An 18,925-nucleotide genomic window follows, 5' to 3' on the forward strand; every position below is an offset into this window, starting at 1 on the left:
TGGATAAAAGAGATGGGGGCACTAAATGAACACAGGGGAAGTGGTAGTATGACGGCTTTAGTGGGGTAGGATATGGAGAAATCTTTTGACAGTATTTTGTGGGAATATCTTTTTTGGGTGTTGTTCCTTTTAGCTATTGAACCTCTGGCTATCAAGATACAGGCTACAGATGCTATTAAGGGAGTGATTTTAGGAGGTCAAGAGAATCATACTAGTCTTTTTGCAGATTTTTTATTTGGATTTAGATTTTGTTCACACCTTTTCAGTAGTAGCACTGCTCAAGGTGAGTTACATTCAGGTACTCTGGGTATTTTCCTGACCCTTGAGGACTCACAATCTAAGTCTGTATCTGAGGCAATGGAGAATTAAGTGACTTGCCCAAGATCACAAAGAGCAGCAGTGGGATTTGAACTGGCCATCTCTGGATGTCAAGACCTGTGCTCTTACCACTAGGCTACTCCTCCACTCCAAGGTGACATCTTGTTGTATTTGGCACAAGTTCAAAACTATTTAGTCCCTGCACAAGCTACAGTATGGGCATTTGGGACTATTTCAGGACTCCGAGTTAGTTGTGCTAAAACCATACAAGAACGTAAGACCTTTGAAGTCAGAATGATTGAATATTTTAACACCCAACAGAAAGGACTTAACAAGGACCTGGGGTTCCTAGCCCATTATAAACCATAAAGCTGTATGTCTCTGTTGATCACCCTTCCCTCACCTGTCCACACCCACCCTGTTAGAATACCAATGATATGCTTTGATGTCCCCATGCATACTTCCTACCCACCCCCATCCTCCCACCCTGTCAGACTGTCATAGCAATGCTTGAATGTTCTCACTTATATACACTGTCAGCTAGCACATTTGCTTTTTCCGATCTGACGAAGAAGGGCAACCTTCGAAAGCTAATCAAGAAATGTATTAAGTTATGTCCAATAAAAAAGGTATCATCTTATTTTCTTTTCCATGTTTTATTTTGTTTGATTTCTATTGAGTACATAAGAGGAAAGGTACTCTTCCATATTTGGTGCTGAAGATTGCATGTATATGCTGGGCAGAAGCCTCAGATTAGGAGCCTCCTCTCTATTGACCCTCCCTGGTAACTCGAGGACCCGATTAACAGTCACTAAGGATTGTGCTTTTTTTTTTTTGGCATGGTCCCACTTTATATAATCAGTTCCCTTTGACGCTGAGAGAGGAAAAAAGTGCTTCGACATTTTAAGGCGTGTTTGAAAACTTACTTTTTTTCAGATGACTTTTGGATTATCTTGAGGTGGGTACCTAGGGAATTTGCAGAAAGTAAAGTATATTTATTATTGTATTTTAAGGGGGGCCTGAGGGGCTGTTTTAGGATATGAAAAGTGGTATATAAAGATTTCTTAAACTATTAAAACTAAAATTGATTAGTCCAAAGCACTTTGGAGGTAATTTTATAATTGAGTGCCTATAAATAGGTGGCCAGAGGGTGCCTGGTAGGAGCCTTTCTATAAGGGAACATAGACAACTTCCTTTACAGAATACTTCTCTGCTACCTTCCCCAGGACAGTGAATATTGCCAATGTAGTATCCTCAGCCTTGGCTGGCTCAAACCCAGGAATTAGACTCATATCCCACAAATGGCAGCACATAGTTCTGCCACTGAGCCATCAAGCATATCTAGCATAATTCTGATTCTCTGTCCTTAGCTGAACCAAAAAACTGAAATGTTCATTTCTATAATGAAAAGTTAGTTTTAAATAGGTTTATCTACAACAAAAACATCTCTCTCTCTTCATTGTTTTAATTACCTAATAGGGTCAGCAGATATTGTAAGAATGAGAGACAGGCCAAAGTCATGAAAAGTGCCATTTTTTCTCCAGTGTTTATATTGGAACTAGGGTTACCATATGTCCGGTTTTACCCGGACATGTCCTCTTTTTGAGGACACAGCCGGACAAACGGGCAGCCTGGCCCTAGTGGTGTCCTATCCTCCCCGCCCCTTACTATACAGCAAGAAGCAGTATGCAGGCACTCTGGGCAGGAAAGAGGGGGCTCTTTCCTGCCCCGAAGAGGTCACTAGACCACTAGGGCAGTACAGTAAGGGGAGGAGAAGACACCCTTGTGGGGGAGGGGGGGTGACGGGGGTGCTTGAAAGAGGTGGGGTGGTATGTAACAGGGGGCAGGGCAGGGTGGAGTATGTGTCCTCTTTTTGGGGCAAGCAAATATGGTAACCCTAATTAGAACCACTTAGCTTCAGGAAACATTTTAACATGATTGACTTTCAAAGACATTGAAATTTGCTTCTTTAAATGAGCAAGTGTCCACATCATTGTTTACCTTGACTACTGCTACCCACAGGGAGTACCTTCAGATCTTGGGGATGAACAGGACCCCAAGCCAAAGGTCGCTGGATCGAAGGTGTGGAAGTAGTCAACTGACTTTGTTTTGCCAGTGAAAACCAATCCTTTGTCTGAGTAAATGAAGCCTAGAAAGAAAGATATAGAGGCACATTTTAGATACAATGTCCACATCTGAATTGTTGGTATTTCCAAACATATACACGTGTGTGACGTAACATACACGTGTATGTCAACCATTTTAGTGACATAAACATCTTTGTTCTCCAAAGCTGTCACAGCACCTGATATTTTTATGCCAGTATTGCTTTTGTGGTGGGGGGAGGGAGAAGGGGACAAAACACTTGGGGATTAAGGGGGAAACCTCCCATAAACCCTCCAGTGCTACACAAAACAAGCAGCTCTTTCAAATTCAGATGTTCCCACGAACAGTTGTAAATTACAACGTTCATGTCAGTAACTGCAAGCATGCATTCCTTTTCTGAAATGGGGAATACACATGTATATTTTCTCCTTGCTCAAAACATGCCCAGAGTACGCCCCCTTGCCATATGCATGTACTGTACTTGCTTTTTGAATGTCTATATCCTAACTTTCTAAGATCAGAATTTAGATACATATGCAATATACAAGTCTAAATGCCAGTTTCTGCACTTCCAAAATGTGAATAGGGCTCCTAAAATGACCACCATAGCTACAGGATAATATATAACACTTTATATACCACACATCCAAACTTCTGAACTAAATGTAACCCAACTGGGCAGCTCACACACACCTCCGGCTCAGCTCCACTCTGCCTTTCCACCCAGGGTCCCAGGTGGGCACACAAATGAAGTCCACACAACACATACAGCTCCACTGGCAGAATCACATGAGCTGGGAGCAGGCCCAGGCCGGAATTAATCCAGTAAGCCAAGGGTACTATTTTTCCAGGCACTTTCACTTCAAAAGAATAGTCATCAGTCTCTGCTGCAAAAACTTCAACTTGCTTTACTAACAAACTTGATAAACAGTTCATAACTTAACATAGTAACATAGTAGATGACGGCAGAAAAAGACCTGCATGGTCCATCCAGTCTGCCCAACAAGATAAACTCATATGTGTATACCTTACCTTGATTTGTACCTGCCTTTTTCAGGGCACAGACCGTACAAGTCTGCCCAGCAGTATTTCCCGCCTCCCATCACTGGCTCCGGCACAGACCGTATAAGTCTGCCCTCCACTATCCTCGCCTCCCAACCACCAACCTCTCTTCCCCCACCTGCTCCGCCACCCAATTTTGGCTAAGCTTCTGAGGATCCATTTATCAACTTGGCCTATACTATTCAACTTGGCCTATCAACTTGGCCTATACAATTCAGGGTGTTTTTCCTTTAGAATATCAGCACAGCGCAAAACAGACTAGTCAATGATATCAGGGTATTTAGGGCTCTCAGATCAAATCATCTAAAATCTCCTGTATTTACAAAGCCACAAACAGTACTTGGTGATCCTTCTCTTGATTAAACTCAGTCCACAATCGTCTCCACACACAACTGTTGCAGTTTCTCTAAAACCACTCAGTTCCCTTTTACACTCCTCTGATCACGACTGGAGAGATGGAGTGGGGTAACCATCCACATCATGGTCCCTTTGGAAGAAGCATAGCTCGGGGGGGGGGGGGGCAAGGTGAGCGGTCACTCCCCTAAATGGATTTTATATTTCAACATTTTTATTGATGACAAAAGAAGAAAAAAAAACATCCACGATATTCATACACAGAAGTTCAAATAGGAAAAGATATACAATAAGGACCAAATGATACATTTCGTCATCAAACTTTTAACAATTTAACCCCACCCTGCCCCTCTATCTTATGTTCAGCATTTTTTTTTCTTTTTTATGTTTCAACAATTTTTTATGGATGATATAATAAAAATGACCGTCAACCATTTCAGTATATATCAATTGAGAAACAAGACAAACAGAATACCAACAGGGCGAAAATTGCATCATCAAAATATTAAACATTTCCCCCCCCCCTCCCTTCCTCTCCAACTCCGCCCCCCACCCCACCCCCCCAGATTATATGCCACACCATTGATGTACTTTTAAGCGTATTGCAAACAACTAAAACTCATCCTCCCCCTCTATTGCTGTAACCATCCTCATTCAAAAGAAGCGTAGAGAGCCTGGACTCTTATAGCTCCCCACCCTTTTATGGTTCAACAATTTTATCTTAATAATTCAACATTTACATTGCAGTCTGCCAATTCCATTTGAACCTCTTTAGGTAACATGTCATAACCACACAATAGTAATGTACACCGTTATCCTTCATAGTTCGTAATAAGTCCCCCCCTCCCCCCCCAACAACACTGCTATACCCATCAGACTATTACTTGTCTACTCCCCCCCTCGCCCTCCATCCCCCTTCCCCCTAATTATAGGAAAAACCCATATCGATAAATCAGACCAATAAGGAAAATCCCCCCCTCCCCCCCTCTAAGGAGATACCCAAACTTTTGATCTATATCTGAAATGGATGACTCCCTATCAACTTATAACTTAAAGCGAATTGATCACCAAACTCCTCCCTTTAGGAGATAAGCTTTGGATATATGGCTCCCAAATGTCCAGAAACTGCCTCCTCCGCTTAGGGGAACGGCCCACCCCCCTCCTTTCAAATAGCATGAATTCATGCAATCTGTTCCGCCAGTGCCAGAAATCCGGGGAGGACTCCTCCATCCATTGACTCATTATAATCCGCTTACCAATCAGACAGGCCTTGCGAATCAATTGTCGGGCCGCACCACCCTGTAACAAGAAAAGCTCATGCTTATCTAGCAAGATCCCCATCGGGGAACACATGACTCTCGATCCCAAAAGAGTGCCCAAATACCGAACGATGGAGTCCCAAAAATGCCTCACCTTATAACACCCCCACAAATAATGAAAAAACGACCCCGGAGCCCTCCCACACTTCCCACAGAGAGGAGTGGACACCCCTCCCATCCTGAACACTTGAGACTTTGTTAGGTAGGCCCTGTGTAGAATACGATACTGGCATTCTCTAAGTCCTGCATTACCCGTCAAACCTGGAATCCTAGCTGTCAAAGCATTGAAATCCAAAGCCAAATGCGGCCTAGCCAAATCGTCCGCCCAGCGCTGTTGAATTTGCCCTCGGATCTTGGGCACCATATATCTTCCCAACGCCCTATGCAGCCCAGAGATTGAAAGACGTTCCCCCTGCATTGAATGAAAGAACTGCCGCAGAAAATGACAATGCTGAGAACCTAAAGCCCCCCTGTCCAATGAATCAACATAATGCTTCAGTTGGGCGTGAGCAAAGATACCTCCCATATCATACCCGAGCCCCAATGCCCCCAGATTCAACATTACCCCCTGCCTATCTAACACATGTTCTAACCTAGTGATACCTTGTCGCGCCCATTTCTGAAAAATCACATTCTCCAAACCTGGTCGGAACAACAAGTTGCCCCGAATAGGAAGAATATCCGAAATCCATCTACTCAAGCCAAACAGCTTCATCATATCTTTCCAAAGACTTCGCAGAGGGGTCAATAATATACTATTCCGTAACTCCACCGGAATCATCCTGCTGGGAGCTTGTAGTAAAAAATGAAAATTACACGGTGTATAATACTGGCTTTCCAATCGTCTCCATATGTAATCATCTCGCGCCAAAAACCAGTCCCCAATGTAACGCATGAGACAAGCCCAATTATAACGCCGCAAATCCGGCAGGCCCAAACCTCCCTCACCCCAGGACCCCTGCAGTAAACTCAACGGCAGCTTTGCCTTCCTTCCCCCCCAGCAAAAACGTCTGATCACCTTACCCAGCTGGTTGAGGTCTCTGGCTCGTAGATAAATGGGCAACATATGCAGCAGATATAGCCATCTGGGGAACTCCACCATTCTGAACAACTGGATCCGCCCAGAAAGCGACAAAGGCAAAGACATCCAAGCTTGCAACCTCTCCGATGTGGCCTTCAACAAACCGGAGACATTCAGATGGTACAACTCGGAAACCCTCATCGACAAACGTAGACCCAAATATTTAAAGGATCCCTGCGCCCAACGAAGAGGAAACTCCCCACCCCACTCCCTCCGTATCTCCTCCGCTGAAGACAACGCCAATGATTTGGAATAATTAAGACGAAACCCAGCGAAGTCTCCAAATTCTCGAAAAAGTTCTAAGAGGGCAGGTAAAGAAGTGCTCGGCTCCGTAAGATGCACCAGCAGGTCATCCGCAAAGGCAGAAAGAAGAAATTCCGTTCGCCCAACTGGTACTCCCTGTATCTCTGGATGCTGTAGGATTTCCCGAATGAGAGGATCCAAAGAAAGAACAAACAAAAGAGGAGACAAGGGACAACCCTGTCTAGTCCCTCTATAGATCCTAAAAGACTCTGAGCGTTCCCCATTTACCCACACATACGCCCTAAATGGATTTTAAAGAAAACAGCACCTACGCCGATGTCAGCTGTTGTCAATCAGGGATTTTTTAAAAAAATTTGCAGTATTGACTTTCTCCCCTTCCCTCCCACCACAGATCTGGCACCCCTTCCTCCATGAGTGCAACACCGCTTGCCGTTCTCCCTCCCCCCACCCCAGACCATTAAAACCTGCTTCATTTAGTGGCCCCTGCAGCTGGCGACCAATCCTTCCCTCTGCGTGTCCCACCCTCGTGGAAATAGGAAGTTGTGCCACAGGACATGTAGAGGAAAGAATCTGATGCTGGCTCTGGCAGCATGTTATATGCTGGAGGCTGCTAAACAAAGCAGGTTTCACAGTCTGGGTGGGGAAGGGAGAACAGAAAACGGTGCTGGATGGGGAGATAGTTGGAAGGAAGCAGGCAATGGACTGGTAGGGGTGTTAAAGGAAGGAGGTACTGGATGGGCGGTGAAAGAAGAAGAAGGTACTGGATGGGGGAGTTGAAGGAAGAAGGAGTATTGGAAAGGGGGAGATAGGGACACTACTGGAAAATGGTGGGGGAGATAGGGACACAGAGGGACACTACTGGAATTGTGGGGGAGATGGGGAGAAATGCTGGGATGGGAGGGGTTGACCAGAGGGAAAAGAGAAAGATGAGATAGGTTGGGAGGAGAGTAGGAAAGATGCTGGAGCCAGAAAGAGAGAGATGTGGTACCATGGGGAGGGCCAGGGGAGAGAGAGAGGAAGTGCTGGCTGGGGGGGGGGGGGGGGGGGTTACAGGAGAAAGGGAAAAGAGGAGGAGAGGAGAAACTGGACAGGGTAGGGATGGTGACATAGAGGGCAGATACTGAATATGAGGGAAATAGGGACAGGGACACAAAGGGGATGTGCTGGACTTGACAGATAAAAACACAGAGGGAATGATGGTAGACATGAAGAAAGAAGAAATATCAAATGGACAGGAGATGTTGAAAAGCAGAAGATGGATGGGACTAGAGGAGAAGAGGGTGTCATGTCCCCTGACTATTCAGGATATGGGCATCTGAGGATAGGGCGGCCATCTTGGATGTGGGCATCTCCAGGATAGGGCAGCCATCTTGGAGCTGGGTGTCTTAGGTTGTGGCAGCCATCTTGGAGTTGGGCAGCTTCAGGAAGGAAGGCCATATTTGGGCGTAGGGCATCTCCTCTGATGGGGGCAGCCATCTTGTGACAGCTGCACATGCTTGAGCCTAATTCCTGCACTATTTAAAGCCCTGCCACCAGTCCTTCCTTGCTTCGGCTTCTATTCGGTTTCCTGAGTAGTGGCAGTGCTTCTGATGTTTCTTCTGATTGCTACCTGGCCCAGACTTCTGCTGGTATCTTGACTACTCTCTGCTCGCTGCATGCCCAGACTTCTGCTGGTATCCCGACTACTCTCTGCTCGCTGCCTGCCCTGACTTCTGCTGGTATTACTACTACTACTACTACTATTTAGCATTTCTAAAGCGCTACAAAGCATACGCAGCGCTGCACAAACATAGAAGAAAGACAGTCCCTGCTCAAAGAGCTTACAATCTAATAGACAAAAAATAAATAAAGTAAGCAAATCAAATCAATTAATGTGAACGGGAAGGAAGAGAGGAGGGTAGGTGGAGGCGAGTGGTTACAAGTGGTTACGAGTCAAAAGCAATGTTAAAGAGGTGGGCTTTCAGTCTAGATTTAAAGGTGGCCAAGGATGGGGCAAGACGTAGGGGCTCAGGAAGTTTATTCCAGGCGTAGGGTGCAGCGAGACAAAAGGCGCGAAGTCTGGAGTTAGCAGTAGTGGAGAAGGGAACAGATAAGAAGGATTTATCCATGGAGCGGAGTGCACGGGAAGGTGTGTAGGGATGGACGAGTGTGGAGAGATACTGGGGAGCAGCAGAGTGAGTACATTTATAGGTTAGTAGAAGAAGTTTGAACAGGATGCGAAAACGGATAGGGAGCCAGTGAAGGGTCTTGAGGAGAGGGGTAGTATGAGTAAAGCGACCCTGGCGGAAGATGAGACGGGCAGCAGAGTTTTGAACCAACTGGAGAGGGGAGAGGTGACTAAGTGGGAGGCCAGCAAGAAGCAGATTGCAGTAGTCTAAACGAGAGGTGACAAGGGTGTGGATGAGGGTTTTGGTAGAGTGCTCGGAAAGAAAGGGGCGGATTTTACGGATGTTGTAAAGAAAGAAACGACAGGTCTTGGCAATCTACTGGATATGAGCAGAGAAGGAGAGAGAAGAGTCAAAGATGACCCCAAGGTTTCGAGCTGAGGAGACAGGGAGAATGAGAGAGCCGTCAACAGAAATAGAAAATGGGGGGAGCAGGGAGGTGGGTTTGGGGGGGAAAATGAGAAGCTCGGTTTTGGTCATATTTAATTTCAGGTGGCGTTGAGACATCCAGACAGCAATGTCAGACAAGCACGCTGAAACTTTGGTTTGGATGCAAGGTGAGATATCAGGGGTAGAAAGGTAGATTTGGGAGTCATCAGCATAGAGATGGTAGGAAAAGCCATGGGATGAGATTAATAAACCAAGGGAAGAAGTGTAGATAGAAAAGAGGAGGGGACCAAGAACAGAACCCTGAGGTATCATGAATACTCTTGCTTGCTGTCTCCCCTGACTTCTGCTAGTATTCCAACTATTCTCGGCTGGGTGTCCACATCAATCTCTGCCTCCACGCCACCTGCGGTCTGCATCCCGCCAACCCCGTGGTTCCAGAAGTCCTGTTGGCCGCCAGCACCTGGGGGCTCAACTCCCGGGGAACAGTGGTCGCCGCATGTGAAGACTAGGAGTTGTTCGGCTGTCCGTTGGGGGCTGGTGTCTACCCTCACCTCAGCACTCCAGCTGGACCCAAGAGCTCACGAGATTCCAGTTCGCGACAGAGGGACAGTTAAGAAGGTGGATGGGACAAGGGGCTAGAAGGGGAAGAAAGTGACTAGGACTTGGTGATTGAATAAGAGTGTGTTGGGATGCAGAGCAGAGAATTATAGATAGGATAGATGGCATGGGAATTTTGAAGGTTGTTCATACTTGGCATTGGAAAGTATGAGTGGGGGGTATTTTGATGGGTTGGGGGAATGAATGAGGGTGTGAAATGGATGAGAAGAGGGGCAAAAATGGGAAGTTTGAGACATAATGTGAATGACTTGGAAGACTGGAGAGGTTGAGAGGCACTGAAAAGGGGATGGTCACTGGATACGGGGATGGGAGGAAGGGAATGGGTCTCTGAAGGGATTGTTTGAGGGTGAAAATGGGGTTAAAAAGATGGTGTAAGAGGCAGTATACTGCTTTTGACACTGTCGATCACAACACACTTCTCGATACCCTGTCCTCACTTGGATTCCAGGGCTCTGTCCTTTCCTGGTTCTCTTCCTACCTCTCCCTCCGCACCTTTAGTGTTCACTCTGGTGGATCCTCTTCTACTTCTATCCCTCTGCCTGTCGGCGTACCTCAGGGTTCTGTTCTTGGTCCCCTCCTCTTTTCTATCTACACTTCTTCCCTTGGTTCATTAATCTCATCCCATGGCTTTTCCTACCATCTCTATGCTGATGACTCCCAAATCTACCTTTCTACCCCTGATATCTCACCTTGCATCCAAACCAAAGTTTCAGCGTGCTTGTCTGACATTGCTGCCTGGATGTCTCAACGCCACCTGAAATTAAATATGACCAAAACCGAGCTTCTCATTTTCCCCCCCAAACCCACCTCCCCGCTCCCCCCGTTTTCTATTTCTGTTGATGGCTCTCTCATTCTCCCTGTCTCCTCAGCTCGAAACCTTGGGGTCATCTTTGACTCTTCTCTCTCCTTCTCTGCTCATATCCAGCAGACCGCCAAGATCTGTCGTTTCTTTCTTTACAACATCCGTAAAATCCGCCCCTTTCTTTCCGAGCACTCTACCAAAACCCTCATCCACACCCTTGTCACATCTCGTTTAGACTACTGCAATCTGCTTCTTGCTGGCCTCCCACTTAGTCACCTCTCCCCTCTCCAGTCGGTTCAAAACTCTGCTGCCCGTCTCATCTTCCGCCAGGGTCGCTTTACTCATACTACCCCTCTCCTCAAGACCCTTCACTGGCTCCCTATCCGTTTTCGCATCCTGTTCAAACTTCTTCTACTAACCTATAAATGTATTCACTCTGCTGCTCCCCAGTATCTCTCCACACTCGTCCTTCCCTACACCCCTTCCCGTGCACTCCGCTCCATGGATAAATCCTTCTTATCTGTTCCCTTCTCCACTACTGCCAACTCCAGACTTCGCGCCTTCTGTCTCGCTGCACCCTACGCCTGGAATAAACTTCCTGAGCCCCTACGGCTTGCCCCATCCTTGGCCACCTTTAAATCTAGACTGAAAACCCACCTCTTTAACATTGCTTTTGACTCGTAACCACTTGTAACCACTCGCCTCCACCTACCCTCCTCTCTTCCTTCCCGTTCACATTAATTGATTTGATTTGCTTACTTTATTTATTTTTTGTCTATTAGATTGTAAGCTCTTTGAGCAGGGACTGTCTTTCTTCTATGTTTGTACAGCGCTGCGTATGCCTTGTAGCGCTATAGAAATGCTAAATAGTAGTAGTAGTAGTAGTAGGGTATAGGGTAAAAGATAGAAGATTGGCCTGGAGGCAAGGAAAGGAAGGAGATTCAGGGATGGAGATGAAGCTGGGGCTGGTGAGGGGATGACAGGCAGTGGAAGGTAGATGAGGGCTAAGAGAGTGAGTATAAAGGATGGGAATGGAAGTGGGTGAAAAGAGGAGGGGGATAGGAGACTGGAAAAGGAGAGGGTCAGAGAGGGAAATGGGGAAAGCCAGTAGGTAGATGAAAAATGAAAAGGAGACTAAGGACTAGAAGGTGAGAGAAAGAGATATGAAAGTAAAATAGAAATGGGTGAACAAATGCAGAGAAGAGAAAAGCAGGGGGAAAACCCCACATAAAACAAAAGATCAGTGCCAAACAGATGTAGAGAAAGAAAGGAAGACAACAAGAGAGAGAAGAAATGGAAAGGCCAACCCAGAAAAGAATTTAGAAGACTGACACATGGAAAGAGGAAAAGAGACTGGGACCAGCTTAATTGTAGAAATAAAATGCTCAAACAACAAAAGTAGAAAACAATTATATTTATTTAATACTTTTTAAGGACTAAGATATGCCTGCTTTGTGAAATGCATATTTTTTTCTATTTTTATTTTGCAAAGTACAGGAGAAAATACATTTCTGTTTCTCTTTTGCTGGTACTGTACTGCTTATAGAGTCTGGCTTTCTTTGGCCGGGTGTGAAGGGAGATGGTCTCCATGTTTTTTTGTGGTTCCCTATCTGTATCAGATGAGCATCTGTCCATGTCCTCCAACTAAGGTGAAGGATTCTACTAGTACGTAGTGTCTGTGTAGGAATCTGTAACAGTCTAGCTTGTTCCAGTTTCCCAGTAGCAGGTATACTGGTGCTCTAGGGCCCAGTGTAATATTTACAGCACTGTCTTTTCATAGATGGGTTAGGGCTGTTATGGTTTGGTAAGTTTGGTGCTATAGGACTCAGTGAAATATTTATATAGCACTGTGTTTTTTCACAGGTGGGTTAGGGCTTTTACAGTGTGGTAAGTTTTCTGTATAGGTTTTAAGTGTCTTTGTGCAGGGTTTTGTGTTATTTCACAGTGTCTGGCCGTATTTGAAAATAGGCTCTGGGGCAAGGGCCACCTTTGGTAGCCCTTGAGGCTCATTTACAAAGCACTTAGACTTACAAAGTTCCATTGTTTGCTATGGAACTTTGTAAGTCTAAGTGCTTTGAAAATACGCCTCCTTGTCACCCAAATTAAACCTTCTTAGGACTAGTGATCTCCACATCCTGTAAAGTCACCACACAAGCAGAAGCCCATCTGATTTAAACAATGTGTCTTAACGGTGGAAAGAGTGTATATACTGTTCCTGAGGTGATGGTCACAATCTGAATATTTTTAAATGCAGCTAAGACAGGCTGCTCTAGCCAATCACAGGACCTCTGCTAGATCCTGCTTCTTGATGTAACTTACTGTTTCCTCATAGGCGGGATGCAGCAGAGGCAGCCTGTGTTAATCATTGCTGGCCACAGCCACCGCACCTGAGCAACAACATCAGCCCACTGACTGGCGCCTATTTTAGAAAAGTCTGCTTCTCTTGATGTGCAAAGCTGGTTACGCCTCTGCCCTTTAGTCCTTGATCATTTTTCCAGCAACTTCTTCAGCTCCTCTCTCCCATCCTGGAACAGGGTCCATTCACACTCACGCAATGCAAGTCCTGGCAGAAGTGAGGCACGCCCACTCCCACCTGAACTGGTTATCCCCAGGAATTCCTACTTTTGTTCCCAAGGCGGGAATGCTACTGCAGGCACCTTCTGCTTTGTGTAGAGGCTTCCATACACCACGCTTGCAAACTTTTCCTGTCTTGGTACCCAGGACTTCACCCTTGGTGCTACTGGTCTCAGCAGGGGTGGGCTACCAAAGACCAGAATTTTCTCCACATAATCCCTTTTATTAAATCCTATGTCCTGCCCCCTAGGACTGGGCTTTACCAGGCTGTCAATACCAGCTCTGTCTCCTTAGTGACCACCATGAAAATACCTTCTCCCACCCCTCAGGCATGGGCATTTTTTTTTTTTTTTGGGGGGGGGGGAGGTGTCACACTAAAATGGTTTTGGAACTTTCAGTTACACTGAGTTAACTTTATGTTGATATGCAACTCAAATTATAGAGGAGGTGATGTGAGGAAGAAGGTGTTTGATCTATTAAAACTAGAGTATCATTTATGAGGTAAGGGTGAATAGATAAGTGTGCAAAACTAGAAAGTTATATTTGAAGAACAATTCTTCTTGCGACAGTTATACCCCTTCACTGTCTAACTGGAGAGTGAGCATGGTAAATTAAGGGGCCCTTGTAAAAACGTTCATAAAGCAGTTAACATATGAATTAGCATATGTTTACTACTACACAAGAACGCCAACTATTAGTGCACTGTCATGCTGGTAAACACATGTAAATTCATGGTTAACCACATGATGTGATGGAGCAGAAAGACTTTTGCTGTTAGCGTGGATTTACTTAGCACCTCCTCAACAGGTACAAGTTTAGGCATGTTAATGAAGTTTTCAGTGCAGTAATTGCAGAGGACATGCTGGGCACATCTCCAACAATTACTGCACAGTTTTTGCACTTAGCATATTTTAATTTTTCTGATAAGGCATGCTAAGTGCAAAAACTGAGGGCCTTGTTTATTAAGGTGCACTAGCATTTTTAGTGTGTGCTAAAATTAGCACATCCTAAACGCTAGAGACACCCATATATTCCTATGGGCACCTTTGAAAGGGCAACTACAACAAAATGAAGAAACTGGTTAAAAAGAAGCTAAAAGGGTCGGCTGCAAAGGTTAAGACTTTAAATCAGGCATGGACGTTGCTTAAAAATACCACCGTGGAACCCCAGACCACACGTATTACATGTACAGTATTAACAAAGGTGGAAAGAAGAGCAAACAGTCAGCATGGTTAAAAGGTGGCGTGAAAGAGGCTATTAGAGCCAAAAGTGCATCCTTCAAAGAATGGAAAAGGATCTGAATGAAGAAAACAAGAAGCAACAAAAGCACTGTCCAGCTAGATGCAAAGCATTGATAAAGAAGGCTAAAAGAGAATATGAAATAAAACTTGCTGTGGAGACAAAAACTCATAGTAACACTTTTTTCAGGCCCATCTGAAGCAGAAAGCCTGTGAGGGAATCCATGGAACAGTTAGATCATTAAGTAGCAAAAAAAAGGGCACTCAGGGAGTACAAGGCCATAGTGGAGAGATTGAATGAATTCTTTGCATCGATCTTTACAAAGGAAGATGTAAGAGATCTACATGTACTGGAAATGGTTTTCAAGGGTGACAATGTGGAGGAACTGAAAGAAATCGTGGGGAGCCTGGAAAACTTACTGAACCAAATTGAGACGTTAAAGAGTGATAAGTCACCTAGACCTGATGGTATACACTCCAGGGTACTGAAAGAACTCAAACATGAAATTGTTGGTGTGCTGTTAGTGATCTGCAACCTGTCATTAAAATCATCTGTAGTACCTGAAGATTGGAGGGTGGCCAACGTAACACTGATTTTTATGTTCAACATTTTTATTGATGACCTTCTGCAAAACAGATACAACCATAAATCTTGATCAACAAAGTCCAAACTATCAAATCTTATACATAAAAGTTGATAGAATAAGTCTATCATCAGTTGTTTTTCAATTTTTCCCCCTCTCCCCCTTCCCCAACCCTCTTTAATGACAAAGACTTATCAATGAGAACTGGGAATATAACAAGAGCGGTACAATATCAAACACGAAATATCATGAAAACCCAGTCCATCCTTTTCCCCCATTTTCCTCCCCGCTACCCACTTCCCACTCACTTCATGAGTACAAAAGTGCTGCCAATATGAAATCCATCCCCCATTCCCCTACCCACCCCACACTTAAACCTATACTATGCATCACTTCCATCCACACCACCAAGGGGTCTGTACTTTTATAACCCTTCAGGGATGCAGAATGGGCACTTCAGCAGAGTAATCCCTATGTCCTTTATCTCCCTCTCCCCAGTATCATTAACCAGACAAAATAGGGCTATCAAGAGGGTAAGGCCAAGTAATAGTACAGAGAAAGACCTAGCAAAGACCATTTAAGATAAGGCTTCTACTTCTGGGGGGTAACGAGTCCAAATATGGGCTCCAGAGCTTCAAAAATTGAGTTTTACATTAATAAGATCCTCTTGCCTCTTTTGCCTTCAGTGTTATCAAAGTGTGAACCAAATTGCGCCAGTGCGAAAATATAGGTGGATTGGCCAAGGTCCAAGACTGCAAAGTACATTTCGTGCTAAAAGGCCCAATTTTTGAAACAGCAAAGTACTGGCGGCAGTGGGGCCCGTAGAGGGTCTCGGGCAGTCCAACACCAGGGTGCTGGGGCATCCTCAATCCTACAGTGCAAAATCGACTCCAGGAATGTAACCACATTTCTCCAAAAACGTCTTACCGCAACGCAGAACCAAAAAGAATGGTAAAAAGTATTATCTGATGCTTGACATTTTAAGCAAAGGGGCAACGGCAAGCCCCCCACTGTAAACAGGCACGCTTGAGAACAATAAGCCCGAAATAAGACTCGAAAGGAACATTCTCTGTAGCCAGCATTGCTAGTGAGTCACGGAATGCCCTGAATAGATGATAATATATCCCATGAATCCAAAGGTACCCCAAGATCTCACTCCCATTTATATCATAGGGGTTCTAAGTCTCTAACACTCTCAAACATCCACAAAGCCTTATGAAGTCCTGAGGCAGTTGTCGTCGTAGGTGAGATAGCATCAACCCCACCCCCCTGCTTACTGGCCCCAATATGAAGCCTCAGGGAGTCCTTAGCTAGGGAGCATACATACTGTTTATCTGGCAAAAAGCGAATGTATCTCCCCATTGAAGATAACTGTGCAAGCGGCCGGAGATCACCTGTTGGATCCACAACATGTTCTAAGAGTCTCAAGCCCAAGCTCTCCCAATGGGCAAAGACTTGACTGTCCAAACCAGGTGGAAAAGTGGGGTTGCCTCGCAGGGAGAGCACATCAGTAACCTGCGGGTCGCCGCCTAATCCCTTCACTAATATATGTCACGCCTCTCTCAAAGGGCGTAAGAGCACACTCTTTCTCAAATTCCTAGGAATTACAGACCGATCAACCTGAAATAGAGAGAGTAAGTTGTACGGGGCAAAGTATGCCATTTCAAACTCCAAAGGAGTAAAACAGCTTTGGGAAAAAAAGCCAATCCCAGACATGCCGTAACAAACAAGCAGTATTACACAACTTCAAATTAAGCAACTCTCATCCCTCTCTGATTCCAATTTCCAAACAGGTATTGGTAGTGGAATTTTGGATTCTTTTTTGCCCAGCAGAAGCGGAGCTTCCGAAAGTCTTTCTGTAGTAACCGTAATGGTAATGATTGAAGCATGTATAGCCATTTAAGCAGGATCACCATCCTAATAAGACCAATTCACCCTACTAATGGCAACGGCAGCAATCGCCAACTTTCCAACTGCTGTTCTGTTGTCCCCATCATCCAATTCACATTGAGAGAATATAGTTCAGGTACATTCGGTGTTAAGAGAATGCCTAAATATTTAAAAATTGTGTCCACCCACCATAAGGGAAAGCCCTCCAGCCAGAGAAATTTAACTTCTGGAGTAGAGGCCAGTGACTCTGACTTATCTAAATTCAAAAGGATCCCTGCAAAGTCTCCACATTCAATAAAAGTTTCCAAAAGAACACTCAAGGACCCACAGGGCACCGTTAACAGGACCAGCAGATCATCCGCAAAGGCCGCCACTTTGAAAACCTTCTCTCCTATAACAACTCCATGAATTTCAGGATTAGAGTGGATATCATGAAGAAAAGGATCTAGCATTAAAACAAAGAGAAGAGGCGACAAGGGGCATCTTTGCTGGATCCCCCGCCCAATCAAAAAATTCCCAGAGACTTGTCTGTTAATCATCACTCAGGCCCGAGGAGAATGGTAGAGTGCCCTAACTGTAGACACAAATCAGCCTTCAAATCCATAGGCCCTTAATGCGGCAAAAAAAAAATCCCAGCAAACCCGGTCGAAAGCTTTCTCGGCGTCAAAACTTATTAATAAGGATGGCTGAACACAAGTGGTCACCCTTTTCAATGATACCACTATGCATCTGTGATTCTTAGCCACCGAGCAGCCTTGTACAAACCCTACTTGAGATTCATGAATAAGAGAAGGTAGTACCCGCCCCAGCCGGTTGGCCAAGATTTTTGCAAACAATTGTACTTCGTAATTAAAGAGCAAAATCAGTCTATATGATGCCGAGAGGGTAGGATCCCAGTTTGGTTTAAGTAGAACAAGTCCATTTAGTAGCGGTTTATGGACTTGTCCTTTAGGAAACCGTCTAACCCCTTTTTAAACTCTGCCAAGCTAACTGCCTTCACCACGTTCTCCGGCAACAAATTCCAGAGTTTAATTATGCGTTGGGTGAAGAAACATTTTCTCCGATTTGTTTTAAATTTACTACACTGTAGTTTCATCGCATGCCCCCTAGTCCTAGTATTTTTGGAAAGCGTGAACAGACGCTTCACATCCACCTGTTCCACTCCACTCATTATTTTATATACCCCTATCATGTCTCCCCTCAGCCGTCTCTTCTCCAAGCTGAAAAGCCCTAGCCTCCTTAGTCTTTCTTCATAGGGAAGTTGTCCCATCCCCGCTATCATTTTAGTCGCCCTTCGCTGCACCTTTTCCAATTCTACTATATCTTTCTTGAGATGCGGCGACCAGAATTGAACACAATACTCAAGGTGTGGTCGCACCATGGAGTGATATAACGGCATTATAACATCCTCACACCTATTTTCCATACCTTTCCTAATACCCAACATTCTATTCGCTTTCCGAGCCGCAGCAGCACACTGAGCAGAAGGTTTCAGTGTATTATCAACGACGACACCCAGATCCCTTTCATGGTCTGTAACTCCTAACGTGGAACCTTGCATGATGTAGCTATAATTCGGGTTCTTTTTTCCCACATGCATCACCTTGCACTTGCTCACATTAAACGTCATCTGCCATCTAGCCGCCCAGTCTCCCAGTCTCGTAAGGTCCTTCTGTAATTTTTCACAATCCTGTCGCGAGTTAACGACTTTGAATAACTTTGTGTAATCAGCAAATTGAATTACCTCGCTAGTTACTCCCATCTCTAAATCATTTATAAATATATTAAAAAGCAGCGGTCCTAGCACAGACCCCTGAGGAACCCCACTAACTACCCTTTTCCATTGTGAATACTGCCCATTTAACCCCACTCTCTGTTTCCTATCCTTCAACCAGTTTTTAATCCACAATAGGACTTTTCCTCGTATCCCATGACCCTCCAATTTCCTCTGTAGCCTTTCATGAGGTACCTTGTCAAACACCTTTTGAAAATCCAGATACACAATATCAACCGGCTCCCCTTTGTCCATGTTTGTTTACTCCTTCAAAGAATTGAAGTAAATTGGTCAGGCAAGATTTCCCCACACAAAAGCTGTGCTGACTCGGTCTCAGTAATCCATGTCCTTGAATGTGCTCTGTAATTTTGTTTTTAATAATAGCC

The 18,925-nt window shown here is 44.9% G+C and overlaps 1 protein-coding gene across 1 annotated transcript in view; it reads right to left on the reverse strand.

Annotated features, from left to right (window-relative positions):
• The window catches only part of RGS22 (regulator of G protein signaling 22), a 399,161-nt gene that overhangs the window by 263,266 nt on the left and 116,970 nt on the right, over positions 1-18,925 (reverse strand). The window contains exon 7 of the mRNA XM_030217260.1: positions 2,320-2,467. Coding sequence (XP_030073120.1) covers positions 2,320-2,467 — 148 coding nt within the window. The remainder of the gene's footprint in view (positions 1-2,319; positions 2,468-18,925) is intronic.

The sequence above is a fragment of the Microcaecilia unicolor genome, chromosome 1, assembly GCF_901765095.1.
Source record: "Microcaecilia unicolor chromosome 1, aMicUni1.1, whole genome shotgun sequence".
Lineage (NCBI taxonomy): Eukaryota > Metazoa > Chordata > Amphibia > Gymnophiona > Siphonopidae > Microcaecilia > Microcaecilia unicolor.